The 24,937-nt window shown below is 37.0% G+C and overlaps 1 protein-coding gene across 7 annotated transcripts in view; it reads left to right on the top strand.

Annotated features, from left to right (window-relative positions):
• The window catches only part of WDR33 (WD repeat domain 33), a 108,263-nt gene that overhangs the window by 58,699 nt on the left and 24,627 nt on the right, over positions 1–24,937 (top strand). Inside the window, exon 8 of one of the 7 annotated variants that reach the window (XM_040619361.1) lies at positions 18,304–18,840. The exons of 3 other annotated variants lie outside the window; for them this stretch is intronic. In XM_040619361.1, the coding sequence (XP_040475295.1) occupies positions 18,304–18,485 (182 nt within the window). In that variant the 3' untranslated portion in view covers positions 18,486–18,840. Of the gene's footprint in view, positions 1–2,765; positions 2,826–3,451; positions 3,706–18,303; positions 18,841–24,937 lie in introns of those variants that run through there. 3 more of the 7 variants (XM_008686061.2, XM_008686062.2, XM_008686063.2) reach the window with 3 other exon arrangements.

The raw sequence follows: 24,937 nt of genomic DNA, 5'->3' as shown, positions 1-24,937 counted from the left end.
CCCCCCCCCTCCCCTCCCCTCCCCTCCCCTTCCCTCCCCTTCCCTCCCCTCCCCAAGATTTTATTTATTTATTTGACAGAGCACAAGTAGGGGGAGCTGCAGATTGAGAAGCAGGCTCCCCAGTGAGTAGGGAGCCCAAAGTGGGGCTCGTGATCCTAGGACGCTGGGATCATGACCTGAGCCGAAGGCAGCTGCTTAACCGACTGACCCCACCCAGGCGCCCCTCTTTGGTAGTTTTTAAAGTTAAAATTCAGAGCTTGGGAAAGAGTGATAAAATTAGATAAATATGTAATATGTTTTTGGCTTTTTCATTTTTAGTAGGTAGATCCTTATAAGATTAAAGTATGGTATCATCAAAAATAGTTATTTGTCAATGAGGGCAGTGAAATACCGAAACAAATACTGTTATTTTTTTTTTTAAGTCAGTTTTTCCCTTTACTTTAATGATATACTAGAAAACCATTTTGAAACCATTATTTAAGGGGCGTCTGGGTGGCTCAGTCAGTTTCGTGTCTGCCTTCAGCCTGGGTCATGGTCTCAGGGTCCTGGGATTGAGCCTCGTGTCAGGCTCCCCTCTCGGTGGGGAGCCTGCTTCTCCCTCTCCTTCTCTTTCTCCTTCTGCCTGCTGCTCCCCCTACTTGTGCTCTCTCTCTGTCAAATAAATAAATAAAACCTTTAAAAAAAAGTTTGATTTAAGTCGTATCAGGAATTTATAAGAAGCACCTACAGTGCTATGATCTCTTTATAGAGCCCAGAATAAGACTTTCTTTTTAAAGAAAGAAATGGGGTCACCTGGGTGGCTTAGTTGGTTAAGCATCTGCCTTCAGCTCAGGTTATAATCCAGGGACCCTGGGATCAGGCCCGCATCGGGCTCCCTGCTTGGCGGGGAGTCGGCTTTTCCCTCACCCTTCTCGGGTGCATGCTCGCTCGCTCTCTGTCAAATAAATAAAATCTTTAAAAAAAAAAAAAAGGGTAGTTTTTAGGGGAAAATTTATCCTTTTTTATGGATTGTTTTATAAACTAGTTTAATATCTCCAAAATGCAGTAATCAGTTTCTCAAAGCCAATCTGCTGAAGCCTCTGTTTTTTTCCCTTTGAAGGTATTTTAATATAATTCTGAGAGAACGTTACCCTTATTAGCATGGTTTTAGAATATCACATGTTACTTGGGTTATTAGCTCAGTGAATTGTATCTGCTTTAACTTGCTCATATTTTTAAATACTGTATTAGTCCCTAGGGAACACCAGGAAGGATGGTGCCTTTGAATAGGGGTAGGTAGAGTTTTCTCCTGCTCAGAACCATTCATCTGAAAAGGGAATGCCTTCTGTAATCTTCCTGATAGCTGGCAAGCTACACCTCCCAATTTGAGCCAAGGAAAGCTTAAGAGCTCATACAACAGCTCTTTCTCTTTTCTTTCTATAGGAAAAAATTTCTATAATTAAATCCAAATATGTCTTAATATCCTCCCTACCCCCTGTATTCTAGATCTATATAAAATAAATTGAACCCTACCTTCATACATAATCCTTTAAATATTTGAAAATGACAGAATTTCTCTTGTCTCTCTTATCCAAGTTGAATACTACATTTCCCTGTACTCTTTCTCATGATTTCCAGATCCTCCCCCATTCTGAGCATCTCTTGTCAAGAATTAAGGTTCACCATTCTGAATATCCATTCTTACTAAATGTTAGAGGGCATGACACCATATGAATACACACTAATCATCGAAAACCTACATTTGTTTTTATGTAAACTCATAAACCATTCTAGCAGATGATACAGTTGAAGTTGAAAACCTAAATACTGGACTTTACACTTACATCTGTTTAAAATTTTACATATTAAATGTCTGTTCATTAGATTTAACATCACAGTTTCTTTTTGAATCCTAACATCTAGAGAACTCCCAGTTTTGGATCACCTGTAAGTTTGCAAAGCAGACCATCTAGCTTAATAAAAAAATGTTAAATAGGGCAGAGGCTGAGTAAAGAACCTTGCAGCTCTCTGTAGAACTGCCTCACTGGTAACAAACATCCAGTAGAAACTTAGGTTGGAAATGGTCTTTCGGTCATGTAGTTATAAAGCCACGATCCTCTGCCATGATCTTAAGACTAGTTCAAAAGATTGCCTATGGTTTGGCTATAATTTCCTTGACCACCCATCCAGTAATTCTTTAAAAAAAAAAAAAAAAAATTTGTTTTAGCATGACTTACTCCAAACCACTGATTTTCAGTGGAGGCAATAATACCCTATAATGAGCATTTTGTAAAGAGTTTTCTCTCAGAGTTTACACTGGTGCCTTTAAAAAAAAAAGCTTTATGTATAGTGGTCATTGTCAGTGAAGATACAGAATGTTTGCAGCACTCTAAAGATTCCTTCATACCTTTTCCCCATGCAAGACTTTTATTAGGTAATTTAGACATTCAAAGATATTTTCATTGATTTCCCTTTTCTCTACTGTTTTTCAAAATTTTTTTGTCCTTTTGTGGTTTCTTTCATCTCCCTTTCCCTTGTGTACAGCTGTCTTAATTTCCTTGACTTGCCTCTGTTCTTTTTTTCTAATTAAACATTAAGTCTTTAAAAAAACTTTATTTATTTATTTATTTATTTATTTATTTATTTATTTATTTATTTAAACTCTACTCCCAATGTGGGGCTGTACCTCATGACCCCAAGATCAAGAGTCACAGGCTCTATCAAACTGAGCTATCCGAGTGCCCTGTCTGTGTTCTTTTGAAAACTGTGTTCTATTATTTTTTCAGATTACCTTCGTTTACTGGTTTCCTGCTGCTAAAAGCAACACAATAAAAGTTAGTATATAAAGATATAGTATTGTGTATTATTACAGTCACAAGCTCTGGATCCTGGATGTTAAATCATAGTTTAGCCCTTAGCAGTCATGGGACATTGGGGCAAGTCACATTACTGTGTCTTTTTCGTCTGTATAATGGGGATTAGTAATAGTACTGACCTTCCTGAATAGTTGTGAGAATTAAATAGGTTAATTCGTGAGAAGCATTTACTGCCATAAAGAATGTCCAGTTAATGTCAGCTATTATTTCATTTCTAAAGCTAATTTCAGAGCCTGCTTCCATCTTTCTGCCCATTTAAGGATAAAAGTGGTTCCTTCAGAAGTGTATTTTACTTTTCTCATCTAAATGTTTTTCAGCCATTATTATTAGTTATTGCAGTTGTTTAAGTTTCTATTTTCAGATGGTCCATAAATATGATCACTTGTTTAAACAAGTTGTTATGATTTTCTGATGTTTTCAGGTGTAAAAAAATTCAACACTTAGAATTGGCCTTTTTAAAAAGGATCTCATATGGAAGCATTTAAAGATTCTATTTTAATTGTTTGATGAATCAAATATTTAATGATTACCGTGGTCAATAAAAATTCTCTATACATGGCCTCGTCCCTTAAGCAGCGTTTCCAACATTTCCCTAGTTCTTTCATTGCTTCAGATATGTTTGGTGAATTGGGCAAGCACCATGGTGAATGGCAATGCTGAATACACTGAAAATCAAGTCTTCACAGCTCATCATACTGCCGCAGACTGTGGTCGTTGGTGTCTAGACTCTTTCATTGGGACAGCATTTATTTTTCTCTGGGGGAAGAACAGGTTTTTTCCTTTTGACCAAATTTAATCACAGTAATTATTTCTAAATCCATGTAGTAATAAAGTTGGATGAACTAGTGATAACTCTGGTAGAATGTTATTTCTGTTTGTCATCTTCAATGAGTAAGGGATTAGTGATAAGTTAGGAGTCTTGGGGAAACTGTAACTCTATGTATTTTCTGTCCCAGTGGATGAGACTTAAATACAGAAACCTAATGTCATCTCTTTGGGCCTCCTGATTCACCCCTTCTGCCCCTATCTCATTAGACTTCCCAGCTGACAGCAGACTAGCTGGAGTGTACCTGTTCGAGCCCAAAAGTCTTTGGTGGAGTTTGTTCAAGGGTGGGAGCTAAATCCTTACCTAGGATGTAGCAGATATTGGCCCAACCGATAAAGTGATTCTGAGAGCAAATAGGATGATATTAAAGGAGACATTAGGAATTAAGGAACACTGTAAGTTTAGTGATTCCTGAACTTAAATTCTGCTTTTTTGAGATCATATAGTACAGTACACAGTTTTAATGTTCTCTCTGTAGGCCTGAATGTTAAATACTGTAGAAGTTGGGTGTTACTAATATTTTATATGTTTTTGGAGTGGTGAAATCATTTTCTAGAAATTTATGGAAACTATTCCATTTATATTTTTAAAAAGTGTATTACTTGATTTTTGAGGACATTTTTAGTTTTATAGATTTAATGTTTTAATGTTGTCTAGAAGTGTAAATTATTACCAAGGGTCTTCTGGGTAAAAATAAAATGTTTATTAAAACAAAAATTCTTCAAGAAAATTTGCTAGGCATTTTTATTCGGTTTATTCTAGCAGAGAAATTATTAAATCAGTTACTGTAAAGCACTTTCACTCTTTGAATGAACTGTTTTAAATTTAATTTTTAAAAAAAATATTTTGGACTTCTTTTGAAGATTTATTTATTTATTCAAGAGAGTGGGCATGTGTTGGGGGGCAGGAACAGAGGGGGAGGGAGAGGGACAAGCAGACTCTGTGCTGAACATGAGCCCAGTGGAAGGCTTGATCCCAGGACCCTGAGATCGTGACCTGAGCCAAACCCAAGAGTCGGTTGCTTAACCAGCTGAGCGACCCATGTGCCCCTTGGACTTTTTTTTTTTTTTAAGAGTTGGAGGATGGTGGAGAGGCAGAAGGAGAGAAAGAATCTTAAGTAGGCTCCACACCCAGCGAAGAGCCCCTCCATCTCACGACCCTGAGATCATGATCTGAAACTGAAATCAAGTCAGATGCTTAACGGACTGAGCCCCCCAGGTGCCACTGGATCTTTTCTTTTTTAGCTTTTATTTGAGAGAGAGAGAGAGCATGGGCTGGGGGGTGGCAGGGAGAGGGAGAAGCAGAGACTGTCTACTGAGTAGGGAGCCCGACTTGGGGCTCGATCCCAGGACCCCAGGATCATGACCTGAGGTGAAGGCAGATGCTCAACCGACTGAAGCACCCAGGTGCCCACCCCTGGACCTTAATTTTAAGGGGAAAAAAAAACCCAACTGCTGTCCTTCCACAGTGTGGAAGTAAGATGATGATACAGTTCTGATTTAGGAACTAGGTATTAGGATATTAATGTGTATGAGATGAAAGGTATTTGAAAGAGGAAAGTTTCAGTCCTGGAGGAGGCACACCATGGACTGTGATCATCATAAAGGATAAAACTTGACATTGTTAGTTACACTGTAAAGAGAGAGTAGTCAACATTTTGGTGTTTTTTTATTATTGTAGAATCACATTTGAATTAAATGTGCTAAAATTTACTGGGCCACGAAGCTCCTCTTCTAAAAAAATTTTTAGAAGAGATGTACAGAGGAGGTTGGAGTTAGTGGAAAGGTCATCCTTCTTAATTGGATTTCTTCTAATATCCTAATACAAATACAGGTGAAAGTATATATACGTACTATAAAATGTAACTTACAATATTTAGTCCATTGTTCTCCAAAAGATCTAATACCTCCTTCACCACATGGACTCAAGGAGACCACAGACTTCCTTTTCCTACTGTAAGGTATACAGGCATTACTTGCTATAATACGTATTATCTTCAACAAGCTTTTACATAATTTTTTAAAAAACGAATTCTTATTGTTATATTGAAGTCATAGTTTTGAATTGCACCATGGCATCCCAAGATGAGTTTAAATCATAGCTTCTCCTGCTTGTTGAGTAACAAGGTTTTCATGATCCATAAAAAGTAAGCGGTAATGCCTATCTAACAGGGAGATGAGATTGTAATATATGTAATACTTTATGTGCTACAAGATAGAGGGCAGTGGTGATGAAAATATTTTCTCTCTCAACCAAAATTCCCACGCAGTGTAGGTTCTAAGAAATTAAGTACCTTTGAAGACAAAGACTTTTATGTGACACTGCAAACCTAAACCTTCCAGATCCAGGAAGGACACAATAGGTACTTGGGGAAGTGGCATATATACCCCATGTCCCCACCCTCTAGACATGAAAATCTTTCAGTTTTATCTGAAAGGTAGGTAATGGGTGCTTTATTTTCATAGGTTTTTAAGAAACTGATTATACAGTTGACAGAAAGGTGTTTTCTGCCTTATCTTTGGGGCAGAGAAGGGCTTTTAAAAAAATTACTATTCCCCTCAAGTTCTTCAGGACTTCTAATTTTTAACTCCTGTGTTAAACATAGAGTTATGAATAGCTTAGCTTTAAAATACTGTTTTTTTTCTTTTACAAAATGTTCATACTAGTGTCTAGTAGATTTGTGTTGTAAAAACTTGTTTGTTCTAAGTTGGCATTCTTGGTTTTTATACCTCTGATGTGATTCATACTTAACAAAAATAACATTCAGCTGCAAAGTCGGAGATTTTGCATATTAAAAAAGTCTTCAGTGAAAGAATATATACTAAAATCTTGCTTTCCTCTCATAGCTAGCCTGTTATCCAGATTTTCCAATAGTAATGGTGAACACTATTTAAAGAAAAAGTCACCCTCTTCCACCTTTTCTTTATACCTTTGTCTTTATTGTTGGGTATTTTCCTGGAGTCCTTGTTTTAAAATACTTCTGCATTTGAGTATAGCCCATACACTTGAGCATGCTTCCCACTGAAATGACTCTTGGGGAACAACTCCTGCTCATTCTCCTAATTAACATTGCTAGATGGGCTTTTCCTGTATGCCTTAACAATTTTCAGTGTGATTGTCATTAATGCCTTTTATTTTATCTGAACTTTCAACACATTTTAGCATGGTCTTGATATTAAAAGCACAATGGAAGAAGCCTTGTACCAAAGTTACCCAGAGCTGCCCTCTCTGTGAATTGTGAGATGTGTATTAATAAGCCATATTTTAGAGTCCTCTTGTAACCCTAGAGGTTATAGTCTATTTTTATTTCACCATTAGTATTTACAGATGTCAGTACCCTTCTTTCAGAGACCACCAGGAACACACTTGTAATTGAAAAAGTTAGATTTATCACTCTCTGCAGCGAAGAATACAGACCATGGAGAACTGTGGGGTGCCTCAGTAAGAGGGTGTTACAAAGATTATATTGCAGGATTTGGGCTTTGGGTAATGTGGGGGAGAGTTGAAGGAAGTGAGGGCTGTCACTCATTTAGCACAAGAGAGATGTTTGGTATTTTGTGGGTTGTACAGTGACCTTGTTTTTGTTTGACTTCATCCTGGTCTCAGACAGAGTTGTCTTGTGGGATCAGGAGAACAGAATGGTTTAGCTGTAAATGTCAGATCAGTCTGTAGTAACATCGAGACTTAACTATGAGTATGAGATTCGTACTCAGCGGTCAGGGACTGCCTTTTTTTTTTTTTTTTTTTTTTAACTTTCTTAAAAGCATTTAAATCCAAACTGACTTCTCAATATATAGGAACCAGTTGGGCGGGGGGTGGGGGGGTGTGGGGCGCGGATGGTGTTAGGTCAGGATTCAATGGCAATGACATTGAGCGTGTCACTGGAACAAGCTACAGTGATACCAATAGTTATGTTTTTACAAAACAGAGCAGTTGGGAAGCATATCATGCATAGCAGTTTTCAGCTGGCTAGAAGTAGTTAGTGGGTAAAATAAGAACATGTTCTTTTTAATAAAAGAAATAGGATGTGTGAGTTTCTGCATTAGTCTCTCTGGGGGATCCTAGGATTTACCCCACTAAATTTAGTGTCCAGGGATTGGTTTGTAGTGCTTCAGGAGTTGTTTCTTTCCATCTGGGAAGAGTCAGCTATTCATTTTCTGTATTGTCTATGTTAATACAAGGCAGCAGATTACCAAAGGGATTTTAAAGATTTTAAGACTTAAGAACTCCGTCAGATACTTTACAATTAAAGATTATAATAATTGTAAAAATTGCTTATGAATTGTCATACTGACTTAAGGCAAACAATGGACCATGTTTTCATAGCTCCACTGTCCATCTCAGTCATGTTCACCAAAGACCATTAAGGGGAAATTTACATTGATTCATTTATTCAAACAATTACTGCTTACTAAGTGCCAGGCCCTGGGTATGGTGGAGGGGGTCAGATAGCCATTCCTGTCTTCATGAGCACTACTGCTGATTGCTGATTTTTGTTTTAAAATCATCACTTTTAATAGTCTTTTCATTTCATGTATATTCTAGAATAAGCACTGCATTATTATATTAATAGTGCACAGAAGACTATCCCTATGATTAATAAGGTAGTTTTATAGTTTTTGTAACTTTAAAAGTGGTAACTTTTTAAAATCAGATATTTATGGAACATCTGCTCAGACAAGTGCAGAGATACCTCTAAAGTTGGAGGTCTTCAGAACAAAATTTGTGTCACAGTAAACTGCAATAGATAGGCTTCTTTTGTTTCTTCATTTTGAATAGTAAGTTGAGGGTATTCTCCTTAATACTGCATTTGGTAAAAACCGAGTAAGTTTTAGAACTAGAAAAGCTGTATTTGTAGTTAAGACTTAACCATGGGTACTTATTAGAATTCTAGAGCACATTTGGGTAGTGTCACAAGATGAGAGAGTGCAAAATGTTTAGTTGTGTTAGACAAAATACATTCTAGGCAAACCAGTCTTCTCCGTGTGATACTACTAGATCTGTCATTGGTCTCTGGAATTTTCCTATAGAAATAAATAAACATAATCATATTTGGTCATTGAAATCTTCATAGCTATATGATAGCTTTGAGTGTTTATGAGATCCTGAAAAACCTTTAAGGATTTAGATTGCAGAACTTTTTACATCTTGGTGCTTTCGGTAGAGCAGTAGTAGCATTAGAGTATGGTTGATTTGGACACAACTAAGGACAGTAACATTTCAAAATAAGGTTTTTCCCCTAAAGACCATTCCACACAGGAAAACGTGTACATTTTAAGTTTTAAACACACTATATTGGACTATCATTTAGATCTTATTTACCAAATACAGTACATATTTTTGCATAGGAAAAGGGATTCCAGAGTTACCACAGATTTCAAGATTGATAGGGAACTTACCACATAACCATTTTTATCAGTGTCTAAATTATGTGTAGATGCCAGGACATGTCTTCATATAATTTAGGCATGTAGGTTTGTGGTACATTTCTCTTGGTAAAGTTCCTGGATAAGGTTTTGTGTTTTGATAGTAAATCTGTCTGTGCAGCAGCCCACTTTCATGATCCCCACAGAATTCACTCTGATATTATTTATGATAACCAGTACATTTGCATTTATATCTTCTTTATAAGTATCCATTTACCAGGAGGGTTGATGTAGATTAGTACCAGTTTGCTATGTATTTTCATAATTAATGATGACTGCAGGTCTAATTGTGGTATGTCATTTTTTCCCCTATAAAATGGGAGGGGTAAATTTTGTGTATTGTTACCTTCAAAATTTAATGATAGGAGATTATAGTGTAATTGTTGTTTATAGTGGTAAGTGACAAGGAAGAAGAAACTTATTTTTATTGAAACTCTTCTGCAGCTGCTCCAAAATTCTAGGTACAGTCATAGGTTTTACTTGGGGCAGTCATAACTCATCTGAGAGTCAGCAGTTCTGGCTTTGAGTCCCAGCTCTGCCACTGGGCAAGTCAGTCTCTGAGTTTGTGTTTCTTCCTCTGTCAAGTGGGACTAATGATACCTACCTCACAGGGTTGTTGTGAGGGTCCCAGAAGTACACAGAAGACCCCACCGCTCACGTGGCAGGCATGAAGTAAATATGTGTTGCCTAAGTTGCATATGTGCAAGGAAAGCTGGCGTAAAGAAATTGACATTTTGAAGTGATTTTGACTTAAAAGGAGTTTGGAACTGATTAGGAAAGGCATTATTAAGGGTTTAAAAGGACATGACTAGATCAAGAATTGGGATGGAATATTACACCTGATCATTCTATTTTCAGTAAGGGTTCTTAGGATTAGAAGTGTCACTGATAAAATTAAATGTATTGTAAGCCACATTTAAATAAATAACATTGAACTGGAACTATGACTTATTTTTTAAAGCTGTGTTTGTACAAGTCCTCATACTTTACTTCCACTGTCATCTCAGAACCACCGTAATCCCTTAAGGCAACACTGCAATCCCACCATTCCTCTTGCGCTGTCCCCCAAATTCTGTTTTTTTCCTTTGTTCGTTGCTTGCTTGTTTGCTTTTTGAATAGATAACAATTTGAGTCTTCCCTGAGAACTAGTGGCTGTGTTTTAACTCGTTCTAGTTAGGTCAGTTGATAACTTGATGAGCATAAGATATACTGAGTTGTTCTGTAGATTTATAGCAGAATATTCCTTTCATTGCCGCTTTTTACTGGGTTTACAGAAAAAATACAAAGGCCAAAAAAATGACACATCTTTGTGGTGTGAGTTGTTTACTTGGGCATTTTTAATAGACATTTTAAATTTAGATCAGAATCCAATATTCCATTGCTAGAGATACTTAAGTAACTAGCGCTGTGGTCACATTGTAAGTCCTCATTTAGTCTGTTATTCTTCAGTCTTTGATTTTCTCCTTTTATTGTTGCCTTCTCTAAAAATGAGTCATGAAAGAAAAACCATTCTTCGAGCACAGTTAAGGTTGTGAAGCCTTTACTCTGCCACATGACTGAGTTTTTATTCAGTGTGATGGCTGAAGATGGGAATTAAAGAACAGAAACTGAAAACTTCGTGGTCCCACACACCCCAACATCACACTACTCCCACAGAGCACAGACAGGCAGCGTTGCTGCAGATACTTGGGTAACCAGCGTTCTCTCTCTGGGAAACACTGATGACACAATTCAGTGACAATGTGCGGTCAACTGGCAAAGAAATGTGTTAACTGTGGTCTTACATATGCACACATGTGTTCTTAAGAATACAACCATAAGACTGAAGCCCACTATCAGTGTGGTCCCACTAGTTAAAATGGATTTACTTTGTTCTTTCCACATCTTGTTGTCCTGTCCCCAGGAAGATGACAGATGATAAAAACAAAAGCAGACTGACCGCATAACAGTTAATTGACCTGTGTGGGGATATCACTTGCAACCTTGGCTTTTTTAGCAATGCCATTCCATAACCAACCAAGCTAAAGACTAAATGCAACATTAAGATGCATTTTTTTTCATCAGTCATGCATGGCAACAAGTATATTCTGTGTATCACATGGAAGTAAGATTTGAAGAGTACTGTAAGGTCTGGATTCACACATTCCCACCATGTGCCATAAGGAAGGCTGAGATCTGTGGTGCAACAGTGTTGGGGCAACAGAGGGGTGGAAAGGGTAAGGAAAGAACTGGGTGGGATTAATATGGAAGTTATCTTGAGAATTTTCTGCCTTTACAGAGGTAATTAATAAACATTCATAAAAATTTCACACAAATAGTAGTAAAAAGTCAATGTCTCTCTATCCTTTTCCAATCTCACATCCAGAGTTCATCACTATTCTGTTAATAGTTGGTGTGTATGTTTCCACAATTCTTACACATATAGAAGAAGATATTTTAAAAAAATCCTACATGAAATGGGATTATACCACATACATATATTCTTTGCTGTTTGCTTTTCTCACGATACAATATATCATGGTCATCTTTCTGTATCATTACTACCCCAGTCTTACTTTGGTAACTATAACATTCCATAGCATGTATCTACCATAACTTATTTAACCATTCTCATTGACAGACGTGTAGAATTTCCAAGGTTTTTACTAAGAGCTGTATACTAAGCTTCCTGTACCTTTTTATTTGCTGCCACTCATGGAAATTTTCCTTTAGGATAGACAGCTATGAACCTGATGGATCAAAGAGTATGAACCTTTAAGCTTTTGTTAGATACTTTTTAGTTGTCCTCACGGTCCTGGAGTCATTAATGATAAAGCTTAAGGATGTTGTCGTGGTCTAGCCAAAAACTAAAGATAACACAGGATTTCCCCACCATTTAAGAATGTAATCTTATTTTTAAAAATTTCTACTCACATGGTAGTCTTTTCTCCGACATCGTAGAAGGATAGAATTTGAAATGTAAAAATCTGCCAGTCCTTTACCACTCCCCAGATAATGAAGTTTTTAAACTAATTTGTTTTTATTCCTGTGGTTACCATCAGAATTTAAAGTAATATATTTCTTGATATATCTGTCTACATGGTGTCTCTTTACTTCCTGTTATGAAAGCTGAGGAGTTTTGTGTACTTATACCACCAATTGTGCCTTCTGCCTCCTGGGTTTTCTTATTACGAATTTCGTTTCCTGTAGCTTTTAATGTTCTTAGTTTGTTAGCTTTTTGGGCCACCACCTTGAGGCAGTCTCCCTTGACTAACTGACCATTATGGTAATGAGGAAGCCACGCCCCCAGTGTCTTTGCTGCTTTTTCCTTTTCCTTTTAGACATTGTCAGGAATTTCAGTTTGCTTTAGTTTTCCTTGCAATTTCTAATTACTTCCTCTTTTTTTTTTTGTAATGTCACTAAAAGCTTTTATCATAGTACTTAAAAAGACTTTAATTTTGCAATTATAGTACATGGATCTTTTTCTTTTTTTTTTTTTTTTTAATTTTTGAAGACATTCTTTAGCCGGTTCTCTTGATTCCTGCTCTGCTTGAACTGTCTCCTGTGCCAGTGACTGCAGTCATAATGGACATAAAAATAATTTCTTTTTCAGAAACAGTGTTGGAAGTAAATTTCAAAATTCATATGTCTGGAGAGGTCTGTAATTTGCCAGCATACTTGATTCTTGGTTTGTCTGGGTTGTGAATTCTTGGTTTTCAGTCCTTTTACCTCAGAATTGTGAAGGCTTCCATTATCTGTCTATCAATATCAGATGCTATTCTGATTCTCATTATTTTGTATATAATATGGCTTTCCTCTCTGAATGTTTTTGAAATGATCTCTCTATCTCTCTGCGAACTTCTGTTTTTACTGTACCCACACTGAGGTTGTAAGTATTTTAAACATCCATCTTTTTCGGCTTGCTTTAATATGCAATTCCAAATCTTCATTTCATTCAGAAGGTTTTTCTATTGTCTCTGTCTTATGGAATTCTTAATATATTAATGTTGGGACTCTTGGAGCTATCTGCCTTGTATTACTGTTTCTTTCATATTTTCTGTTTCTCTCCTTTACTCTTAATATTTGGAAGATTTCTATTTTCCAAAATACTATCTTCAGTCATGCCTAGTCTGTTATGTAGCCCTTCTGATGAAATTTTTATTTTAGCCACTGTGTGTTTGATTTCCAAGATCTCCTAGTGTGGTTCTCTGGTATTTTCATTTTTCATAGTGACCTGTTTTGTTGTTTGTTTTAAATGAATATACCCCTTCAAACTTCTAGCATAGTAATAGAGGTATTTGTGTGTTTGGTTTGGTTTGGTCTTGTTCTGATTTGTTTTCCCTTAATCTTTTCCCTGGTCTTTCTCTTTCTTCCTGTTCGACTTTTCTCAAATGTCTAGTGATCCCTGGTTGGTTAAATTTGAATGAAGATTTGTATTGGTTAGCATAAGTAGTTGTCTTTCATTTCATTTATAGTTGAGTAAGTCCACTTACCCAAAAGTCTCCTCCCCTGGATAGTAGCCTTCACTGTGGACTCTTGTGTGTATGTGTGTTCAGTGACGTGGGTGGGGAGTAAGTGGCAACTGCCATGAGCCACAATTAAGTGGATTGTATTGTGAGGTAGAGTGCTTGGTTTACTTCACTCTCAGATGGGGTGTCTTTCTTTTTCCTCGCTCCCTTCCTCATCCTTCTTTCCCTCTTCCCTTCTGTCCTTCCTTCAGGTCATAGTGTAGCATTGCGACAAGCTTTGTGCTGCTTTCTTCTCCAGTCTTAAATCCTATTCTTGGGTTTCTTTCAAGACTTACTTTTGCTTTGTTTAGAAAGCCCTTGTCTGCTTTAGGTGAGGGTAGCTGTTCTATATAAATGAGAAGTCAGCAGGGACCTGGACAAGTTGCTTTATGGAGGGTTCTGTCATTACCCTCATTACAACATCACAGCCTTTGACACTGAGCTGTCATGGAGCTTAGAGCCTCCCCCCCGCAAGTTTGTCCTTTGTGGGGTTTGAACTCACAACCCCCAGATCAAGAGTCACATGCTTTTCTGACTGAGCCAACCGGGCGCTTCTGTCTTTTTAAGGCCCTAAACAGCCTTCTATGTGTTTTGGGTTATATTTTTTTCCACTCTGGTTTATTCATCAGTAATCAGCTCATTTATTTTTGGAGAATGCTTACATTTGGGTTGAAATTTTAATAAAATTAGTGGTCAGTATCGGTCTTGGGAAATACGTGCATCCACTGTAAACCTTTGAAAGTAATTTAGGAAGGGGCTTGCGTTCATCATTTCATTTAGTACTAAAATCATGATTTATTCCAAGACATAATTTCTTTTTCACATTAGTGACCTTGAAATAATTCCTGTTACTTCCCTCCTGGTATTCTTCCTATTTACATCGTTTCTCCATTTCTTAAGGAATGTTATGTTTTTAAGTTTTTAATCATGTATTTGAAGCTTAAGATAATCCATGGCAGTGGGTGACATAGAGGTAAATGATTATAATTAAAGTCAGTGAAAGACACTTGAGTTAAACCTAGTATTTTTCCTGTAGTTTTCTTTCTCCCTAGAAATGAGTTAATATTCTTTAAAAATAGAAAAAATGTAGAGAGAATCATCAAACATTTACTCCATAAATATAAAAGTAAGTCTCTGTGTTGGAGACTGCATTTTGGTCTAGTGGAATCAATAGTTACCTCAAAAATATTATCCATCTTTCTTAGTTACTTAAAACATAGACAAAGTAATAAAGGCAGTGGTGACCCCCATTTTAGATTTTCCAGTTGTGAGAAAAATGGCATTAGATCAAGTCTAATACGTGGGTTGGATGTTGGTAATTAGACCTCTTTTCTCAGAGGTCATTTGAAAACTGAAATGTAGCAAAGTCTTAAGAAGTCTTACTTTGTGGGAGTATTTTTAAGTCGAGCCATTTTCTGCTTTCCTATTCTCTGTTCATAGTAGGAACAGCTCTTGCTGGATAACTAACTATGGAAATATCTGTGCCCATGGCCAAATTTTTCAAAGCAGAGATTGGATCACAATAAGAGCTTTTATTTATTGTCTGTTCAAAATGGGTGCCAGGCATGTTGCTTAATTATTTATATATCTCATTTAATTTCTGAAACAACCTGTTAATTGAGTAACCTTCATTTTACACTTGAAAATATTAAGGCTTAGCAAGGGTTAAATAAATTATATAAGCCCATAACTGGTAAGTGACATCTGATGTTTAAATAGGTCAGGTTTACTCCAAATTTTTTACTATCAACCCTTGTATAGCATATGAGCACTAAACAACATACCAATATGAATTAAAGTATCTTGAACATATCCTTTCTTTGACTTCAGATAATACTGTTTCGACACTGTACCTGTGCTCCTATTGCACAAAGCTAATTTCATCTCTTGGTTTTTTCTTCCTACAAGAGGGAAGTATAGTAGCTTGTATGTAGAAATCTCATTTGTGATTCAGTCTTGACGCTGCTCAGAGAGGAGGGCAGAATTAAACATTGACCTCTTTTCCCTATGAATACAATTTTGGTTTTTAATAGAATGTGCATAGATGTATTGCTTTCTTAGCTTTTCATCATTCATTCATTCAATAAAGCACAAGAAGATGGCAGATTTTAATCACCTCCACAAGGAAATGCTGGTATTCTTTATAATATGTCAAGTTTAACTTAAAGTGGCCTGGATTTTCACATTTCCTAGTAAGTATTTATTACTTGGTTTCCACATTTCTAGAATGGTAAAGAGCTTTTTTTTTTTTTTTCTTAGATCTGTGGGAAAAATTTAAAAAGAAATTGCATGTCTTCATTTCACGCTTATGTTTATAATGAGGTATTGGCTGCGTAGTGAATTGTAGATTCAGTTTCCCCCCACTTTAGCACTGTCAAGATCTTGTTCCAGTCTTCTTGGAGCCAGTGTTTTGATGAGAAATTTTATGGTAGTTTGTAGAACGTCACCCAGTTGGGATTTATCTGATGTGTTTCTCATGTTGGTTTTGGTTTTACGGGATTCGGGGAAGAAGATCACAAAGGTGAAGTGCCATTTTCATCACATCACAGCTAGGATATATACTGTCAACATGATCTGATATTGACCTTGATCACCAGGTTGAGGCAGTGTCAGAGTTCTCCAGTNNNNCCCCCTCTTTCCATACTGTACTCTTTGGAAGGAAGTCATGAAGCACAGTCCACACTTAAGGGGTGGGGAATTATGCTTTACGTCCTCGAGGGTGGGGTAACTACATAAGTGATTTGGAATTTTCATGCGTAAGAGACTCAATTCTTTTCCTCTTCATTTTTATTCAATTATTTATATCATTGTGGACTAATGGGTATTTATTTATTGTTTTTATTATGATGGAAGCTAAAGAATATAACCAGCTCCCAGTTACCTTATTTCTGCTTTGAAACAGAAAAGGAAATAATTGTCAAGATCCAATTGGAGTGTGATGCCATCTCAGATTAGTTATTTATAGAAAAAGTTCTTAGTACTAGCTTGAAATTAGTCTTCTGGGAATCATGTGATAGACCTTGCCTCTAGCAGTTATTTAGGGGTTCATGTAATCTTCTTGTTCTGATACAGGTAAATTTCTTCAACTTTGCCACTGTTACCTTCCTTAGTAGTAGATGAATAGGATTATATAGGAAGCCACATTTCCCAAAAATGTGCAAATATACTCAAGTACCTTCTGGCGAAACTCAAAAAGAGAGTCAAAGTACAGTTGTGGATGACTATGATTACAATGGGGGTTAATTAATTACTTCTAGTTTGGCCAGGATTCTGTGTTGCTTTTATGTCTCTAAACCTCCAACTTTTTTTTTTTTTTTTTAAAGATTTGATTTATTTATTCGACAGAGATAGAGACAGCCAGCGAGAGAGGGAACACAAGCAGGGGGAGTGGGAGAGGAAGAAGCAGGCTCCCAGTGGAGGAGCCTGATGTGGGGCTCGATCCCATAACGCCGGGATCACGCCCTGAGCCGAAGGCAGACGCTTAACCGCTGTGCCATCCAGGCGCCCCTAAACCTCCAACTTTAAAACACAGTGTCCTTAATCTAGCCAACTGAGGGTGATGAACCAGTTCACTATTTTAATATTTTTTTTCAGAAGGAATGCGTTCCCTAGAAGTGCCGTAAAGTACCATTTAAAATTTCTTGTTTTCCTTTTTGATCCTGCTTTTTCTTTTATTAGGGCTTTCAGTCATGGCTTCTTTTCACTCTTGGCCCAGGAATCTGCTGGCACTAATGACTCTGTCGTTAATGTAGCACAGGTACTGCCCTTTTTGGTAGTCTTGGTATTGCTAGACCCTCCCATCATTCTTTTAAAGGTTTTTTTGGTTTTTACACTTTCTTTCTAGTTTTTCAAGTGACGACTATATGCTTTTCTTGACTCTTGAAGACTATTATACCATCTGTATATTACTATTGAATTATGAATGTGTGCAGAAATGTTTGCTAGAGAACCTTGATTGTCTGATTACACACATATACCAGTGCACACTTTTTATAAAAGGACTTTGTAGCTGGTTTCTGCCTTGTGTGTGGGACAAGGTATCTCCTACCTCAGACTAATGGCTGATGTGCTTTGTGATACTAGTGGTTAATATTTGGGACAGTACAATAACAATGAGATTGAAAGAATATTTGGGTGTTGCATTCTTTCCCTTTAAGCTTCTTTGATGAATATTCTCCAAACTAGCTTTTTTTTTTTTTTTTAATCCTTTTAATTAAAAACAACGAAAAAAGGGCCAACAAAGGGGAATTTGCTGTTGGGCAGGAAACCTGCTGCAGAGCTACTTCTTTCTGGTTATTATAAAAGAAGAATATAGAGGATCAACACTCATTCTATATACTCTCAGGCAATGGTTTGGGAAACAGATGTAGATTTTCCTGTTGTATCAATCATCTCCTGATTGTTTTTCTCCCTTTCATAGTTCTCAGGATTTTTCTAAATATAATCTTTAAAATTGACTCAAATAGAAATTGTGGTTTTCTCTGTTACATCCTTCCCCCACATTATTGTATAAGTTTAATAGCAGTCTGACACTAAGTTTCAGGAAAACTTACGCCTGTATATGTTTTTATTGGTCTTAGAAATTATTTATTTATATGTCATATATTCACCAAAATTTTTCACTTTGATGCCAGAAGTAGTTCATGGCATTAATCTTATGAGAGGTATACTTAATTTCAGTTTTTAAAAAAGATTTATTTATTTTACAGCATGCGTGTGTGAAAGAGACAGAGCAGGGGAAGGGGACGGACAGACGGAGAGGGGAGAGAGAATCCCAAGCAGACTCCATGCTGGGCACAGAGCCCCAAGCGGGGCTCGATCCCTGGACCCTGAGATCACAACCCGAGCAAAACCAAAAGTTAGATGCTTAAGTGACCCTGGTGCCCCTTAATTTCAGTTTTAACCTGCTTGACAGAAACGTTTCTTTTAGGTCAGCCTTTGTCAATCTTCCATGTAAATACATAGTACAGATAAATAGAAACCATTTACGTACATATGCAAATTACATGTATGACTTAAGTAGGAGATTGGCAAATTTAGTTTTAATGTTTATATACTGAATACTCTCCTTACACCATACATTTCACAGTTTTTTATAACCTGGTAAACATTTTTGTGTTACCACTCAGCTGTGTCAAATCCTTACATTTTGCCATGCTTATTTCTGAATTTTTTTTTTAATTTAAAGATTTATTTATTTATTCGACAGAGATAGAGACAGCCAGCGAGAGAGGGAACACAAGCAGGGGGGAGTGGGAGAGGAAGAAGCAGGCTCATAGCGGAGGAGCCTGATGCGGGGCTCAATCCCATAACGCCGGGATCACGCCCTGAGCCGAAGGCAGACGCTTAACCGCTGTGCCACCCAGGCGCCCCTTATTTCTGAATTTTTTTTAAAAGAACAACTCATTACAGAAATGGTTAAAAATCCCTTTATGCATCCCTTCCCAGTGCCCTTCCTCTTTTTCCCCAGACGTGTCCACTCTCCTGGATTTAGGTTCTTCATTGCTAGACAACAAAATAAGCTAGCATTTCAAAATTTCCCAGGTTCATCTTCTAAGGGACTTGGGAAGTGCTTTGAAGAAAAAAGGCTCATGGTCACATTCTCACCTGCAGATTTGTAATCAATATCGAAAGCGCTGAAGGCTCTCAGACATGGAAAAATATAACTTAATTTTTAAAATTCAGCATTGCCTAACTCTTTGACCACAGAACCCCTTCACCCAAGATTCTGTGCTCTGGTGTGGCTTGGAACATGCTTCTTGAAAAAACACTGCCTTGAGGTATACATGATTGACTTTCCATTTAATTTTATAGATTTTTACTAACGTCGCTTTCTAGATTTGGAAGACGGAAAATCTAATATTATCACTTTCAGTTGATAATGACTGTTGGATCAAGTTTAAAATCATTTTGCAAAAAAGGGAGGTAAAATGTTAATAAGTTGCATGTTTATTGGCCAGGGTACAAGTTACTTATGCTGTTTCATTTTTTAAATTCTTGAGTCCGCTAATTTATTGAATACTGAAATGTCTGGCTGTGGACCATGGCACACAAAAAATGCCCTTTGCCTTAAACTGATCTGTTACATTTTATGTTCCTGTGGCTGGAAGTAGACTGAGTTTGTTGTTAATGTTTGACACATTTTCTTGAAGAACAGTTCTTCAGCTGTTAATGTACAAGATCGTACCTGAATTCTTTGTTTGCTTTTTTCTTCCTGTATTAGAAAATCTTGGTGCTTTTTTGTAAGTTATGTATAAAAGAAATTTTTCTTAAGATTTGTTCATATACTGGTCTGATCCAGGAAAAATAAAATGGGAAAATGGACACTATTTTTGACCTTCAAATAAAACTATATATTGGTTTTCAGACTGTTCACCGAGCCTTGGGGTCATATGCATTGTCTTAAGGCAGGACATTTTATCTGTGTGGGTTGACAGGTCCCTTAGGATCTGGTGAGAATGTGGAGGAGAGATGAGGTTTTTGAAAAATACACAGAGGCACACAGTTTACATACAATATTGCAGAATCCTGGGAACCACTTCCTATAAAGGAAGAGTCCAATAACAGACCTCAAGCCACCTTACTGGCTTGTATGTCACTGCACTATACCTTATGGTTCTGAGATAAGAAATGATAAACAGGAAGCCTCCACTTTCTCCACAAATACATCTGGAACTGTTCACCAAGTATCTACAGACTAAACCATCTGCCCTGTTATAAGAATTTTAGGGTTTATTAAGGAGTCTCTGCATTTTATTTCTAGGATCTCCCTTAAAACACGCGTCTGCGCACACACACATACACGTATCAAGCAGCTTTTCATTAGTTAGGAGAAATCGTTTTACATTCTGCACCTTGCTATTTTAGGCATACTTGTGTAACATTTTTTATTTATTTTTTATTTTTAAGAAGATTTTATTTGAGAGAGGGAGAGAGTGAGCACAAGTGGGTGGAGGGGCAGAGGGAGAGGGAGAGAGAGAAGTAGACTCCCTGCTGAGCAGGGAGGCCAACGTGGGGCTCGATCCCTGAGCCACCCAGGTGCCCCTGTGTAACATTTTTAAAAAGAGTTTTTTTTTTTTTTAAGATTTTTATTTATTTATTTGACAGAAAGAGACAGCCAGCGAGAGAGGGAACACAAGCAGGGGGAGTGGGAGAGGAAGAAGCAGGCTCCTAGCGGAGAAGCCTGATGTGGGGCTCGATCCCGGAATGCTGGGATCACACCCTGAGCCGAAGGCAGACGCTTAACGACTGCGCCACCCAGGCGCCCCAAAAAGAGATTTTTCTGTTTTCACTTGTGTAGAAAAGTCTCTAAAGAACCTGCACTAGTTGTTTTGTTAGCTTAATTCAGTCTTTATTCTGAAAACATTTTTATTCTAAGTGTTAAATCTCTTGAAAGTTATTGTACCTGGGCTATATGATTCTACAGATATTTCCCCAGAGTTCAGTCCTCATGTTTGTTTGGTGATTGAGCATCCAAAATAGGAGCCCAATAAATGTTGCTGTTATGCACACTTATTTCTTTAATGAGCCAGTGAAAGAGCTTATAAATGAGCATGTGAAAGAATGATCAAGTGGAATACGTAAAATTGTTTTTCTCCCATTTGGTATAAATTCTGATGTACAATTAATGGGGTTTTTTTGCAATTAATTATTCTGAAGTAGTAAGTTAAACAACTCTGGTGTGTCAGACACAGTCCACAAACCAGTGCCACCAGCCTCCCAAAAGATTCTAATTCTGTCACTGTTCATTTAGCTAGGACCAAAGAGAGTGTTAGCTACCTAAGAAATGATGCAAAATTCACTCCCTCCAAAGCTAAATCTCTAAAAGGAACCCGGTATGGTGAGATTAATTTGTAATTTCTTTGGGTGGAGTTAGGGCATGTTTGTCACATTCCTTTCTTCTTTTTACCCACTCCCCCCAATATTCCTTTATTCTTAACAAGACCCTGCTCTTCAGAATCAATCTGATTACTTCTCAGAAAGGTAAAAGAAGTGATTCTTATTTATGTATTTATATTTTACCCCTAAATTCTTTTCTTATGTAGTTCCGAGACTCGGAAAGGTGTACAGAAGTTTGTCTACTACAACCTCCTCAGTTACATTTGATTGATAAGTGAAACAAAAGGAACTACAGGTGACCCTTGCACAACAGGGGATTAGGAGTGCTGATCCCCCCACTGCAGTCTAAAATCCTCGTATAAGTTTTGACTCCCTAAAAACAACCATTTATAACCTATCATTGACTGGAAAGCCTTACCGATAACATAAACAGTTGATTAACATATTTTGCATGTTATATGTATTATATGCTGTCTTCTTAAAGTAAGCTGCAGAAAAAAAAAGTTACCAAGAAAATCATAAGGAATAGAAAATACATTTATAGTACCATACTGTATATCGAAAAATATTTGCGTGCAAGCGGCCCTGCAAAGTTCAAACCCCTGTTCAAGGGTCAACTGTATTTTGCCACTTCATTTGGATGTTACATTTAGTGAGGTGAAGGGAAGATGGGAACGGGAAGAAAATTCGGGCCACCTCTGGGCACTGGCTTAGCCCTTTTAGGCCTCAGTTTTCTCTTCTGTAACAATTTCCGGGCTGGAAACCTTTGCAGGTCTTAGCTCTGGTAGCAATTGAAGATACTTTTTTGTTATTGTTCATTATGGAACAGAGAATGAATAAAAATAATACAATCATGGGAACGTAAGTAGAAACTTCCTTTAAAATGGCTAATTATAGTTCAAATCAGTGTTGTCCAATAGGACTGTTTTGGTGATGGAACTATTCTAGATCTGTGTTATCCAGTATACTAGCCAGTAGTCACAGGTGGCCATTGAGCACTTGAAATGTTGTTAGTGTGACTGAGGAACCTTAATTTTAACTGGGATTAAGACAAGTTTAAGTAGCCACATGTGGCTGATAAGTTACTGTATTGAACAGTGCAGGTTAAATTCTTAAGTATTTGTGAGTATTTAAAGGGAATTCCACACAAAGATTTATTAATGACAGTGTTGATCTTTATTTGCACCTGGAATCTCTTAATTTTAGAATTTGGCAATTGCATCTCCAACTTTCAGTATTTAAATCTTTCTTCCAGCGTATCTTCCCTTTCTAATTGCAATCAAGTATGGATAGGTACTATGACCTTTCCCAGGGATCCTGGAGTCTTGGTAACCATGTGTCCATATCGCTGGCTTTTTAAAGCTGTTATCCTACTAAGAGTTTATGTATTTACCACAGTCTCCCTGTAGACTCCTGTTAAGTTCCCTGCAAGGCTACACCTTATCCTGTGTTATGCTTTGTAGTATCTGGAGTGGATTTGATGTTGAGAATTTTATCTTCATATTGTCTTATAGGCTTGATTCTGAAACATTTTAATTAAGGCCCACTTTACAAAAATGCTGGCTCTTCCACTGGCAAGAAGTTTTTAGTCCTAAAATCTTGAGCCATTAGCAAGATACTGTTAGTACTAAAATATCTAGGTCACTGGGCCATAAATTCACTTGAATGGATTTTCCAATAAGTCTGTGTCAGTTGCTTCAGTATTGCAAACACTAACTACATTCTTGAAATCTCCGTATTTGGGGATCACAAAGAATTTTGAATGGTTCTATCCTGAAATTCTGGACCTTTGAAGTGATAAAAATTAGTATAAAGACATTCTTTTGGGTTAATGGTTAAATTGATAAGCTATGTGTTTGGGACTCAATCAGTTTTCTGTGAGAGAATAATTTATATAAAATAATATAAAATAAAGTTTTTATATATAGCACTCAGCTCACAAAACCCATAATATTCTTGAAACTTAATTTAGTCATACTGAGTCTGAGAGCTGTTTGAAAAAGTGCATCCCCCACTGAGGCTTTGAAGCACATCTTTCTGGGACCACAAGCGCTAGTTCTGTATTGGCAAACAAAGGCACTAATTAGTCATTCTTGAGGTTGGAGTAGAGGGAATCCAAAGGCAGTTGCCATTAAGTAAAGTAATAAAAGAACATGTTAAAAACTTCAAGCAGTCCAAGAGCAAATGCCTTCTTATTCTCATAGCATTTCTTCTCCCTAAAAAACTATTATCAGCTTAACTTTCCTTTTTTACAAATTGGACTAAATTACACCTTGCTTTTCTGCTTGTATTTTTTAAAAGGCTTATTGGGGTATAAGTTACATATGGTAACATTCACCCTTTTTTTAGGTGTACAGTTCTATGAATTTTGAGAAATACATATACTATAATGAAGGTATGTAACTTTTCAGTCCCTTCAGAAAGTTCTTTTCTCTGCTTCATTTTTGTAACCACCACCATAATCAAGATCTAGAACATTTCCATCATCCCCCAAAAGTTCCCTCTTCCTGCCTCAGTTTTAACAGCTGTATTGTATTCAGTTATATGGATTTACCTTAATTTTCTTAAATAACCCCTCATTGATTTTTAGGTGTTTCCAGTCGTGGAGTTCAAACAAGGTGCAATAAATGTCTTTGTAAAATTTTGGTATGATTTTACAGCTACAGACATAGAGTAAATTCCTAGCAGAATTAAGGGCTGTAACATTTTGATAGATAGGGCCAAATGGTCTCCCTCCAAAATTGTACCAATTTACTTTCCAACCAGTTATGGATGACTGCCTGTTCCTCTATTATCACTGTGTGTCACCAAATTTAATTTTTGCTACTTTGATAGAGAAAATATTACCTAGCAAAGTAACTTATGTTCAGTGGTGGGTTTTTTTTTTTCTCATTTTAAAAACATCAGAAAGTTTATACACACACACACACACACACAAATCTAACCTGTGTTATTTGTGGTTATAGCTACAAAATAACAGAGAAAATGTGAAAACTTCACCTTTGTTTCTGTTATTTCAATATAGTTTTCATTTGCTACTTATTCACATCTACATTTTTGTACCTATACGTGAACATTTTTATAATCACCTCCGTGGCATATGCATGGTTTCTGCATGTATTATTTTGTTTGCTGTTTTATTATTTATTTTTAAGATTTTCTTTTTAAAAATTTATTTATTTTTAAAGATTTATTTATTTAGTTTAGAGAAAGAGAGAGAGTACATCAGCTGGGGGAAGGGCAGAGGGAGAGAGAATCCTAAAGCAGACTCCCCGCTGAGTGTTGAGTCCTGAGCCTGATGCGGGGCTAGATCCCAGGACCCTGAGATCATGACCTGAGCTGAAATCAAGAGTTGGACACTTAACTGACTGAGCCAGCCAGGTGCCCCTAAGATTTTAATTTTGAGTAATCTCTATACCCAGTGTAGGGCTTCAACTTAGAACCTCAGGATCAAGACTTGTATGTCCCACTGACTGAGCCAGCTGGGCCCCCCTTGTTTGCTGT

This window comes from Ursus maritimus, unplaced genomic scaffold (genome assembly GCF_017311325.1).
Source record: "Ursus maritimus isolate PB19 unplaced genomic scaffold, ASM1731132v1 scaffold_1, whole genome shotgun sequence".
Taxonomy (NCBI): domain Eukaryota; kingdom Metazoa; phylum Chordata; class Mammalia; order Carnivora; family Ursidae; genus Ursus; species Ursus maritimus.
This window is presented reverse-complemented; position numbering and strand designations above follow the sequence as displayed.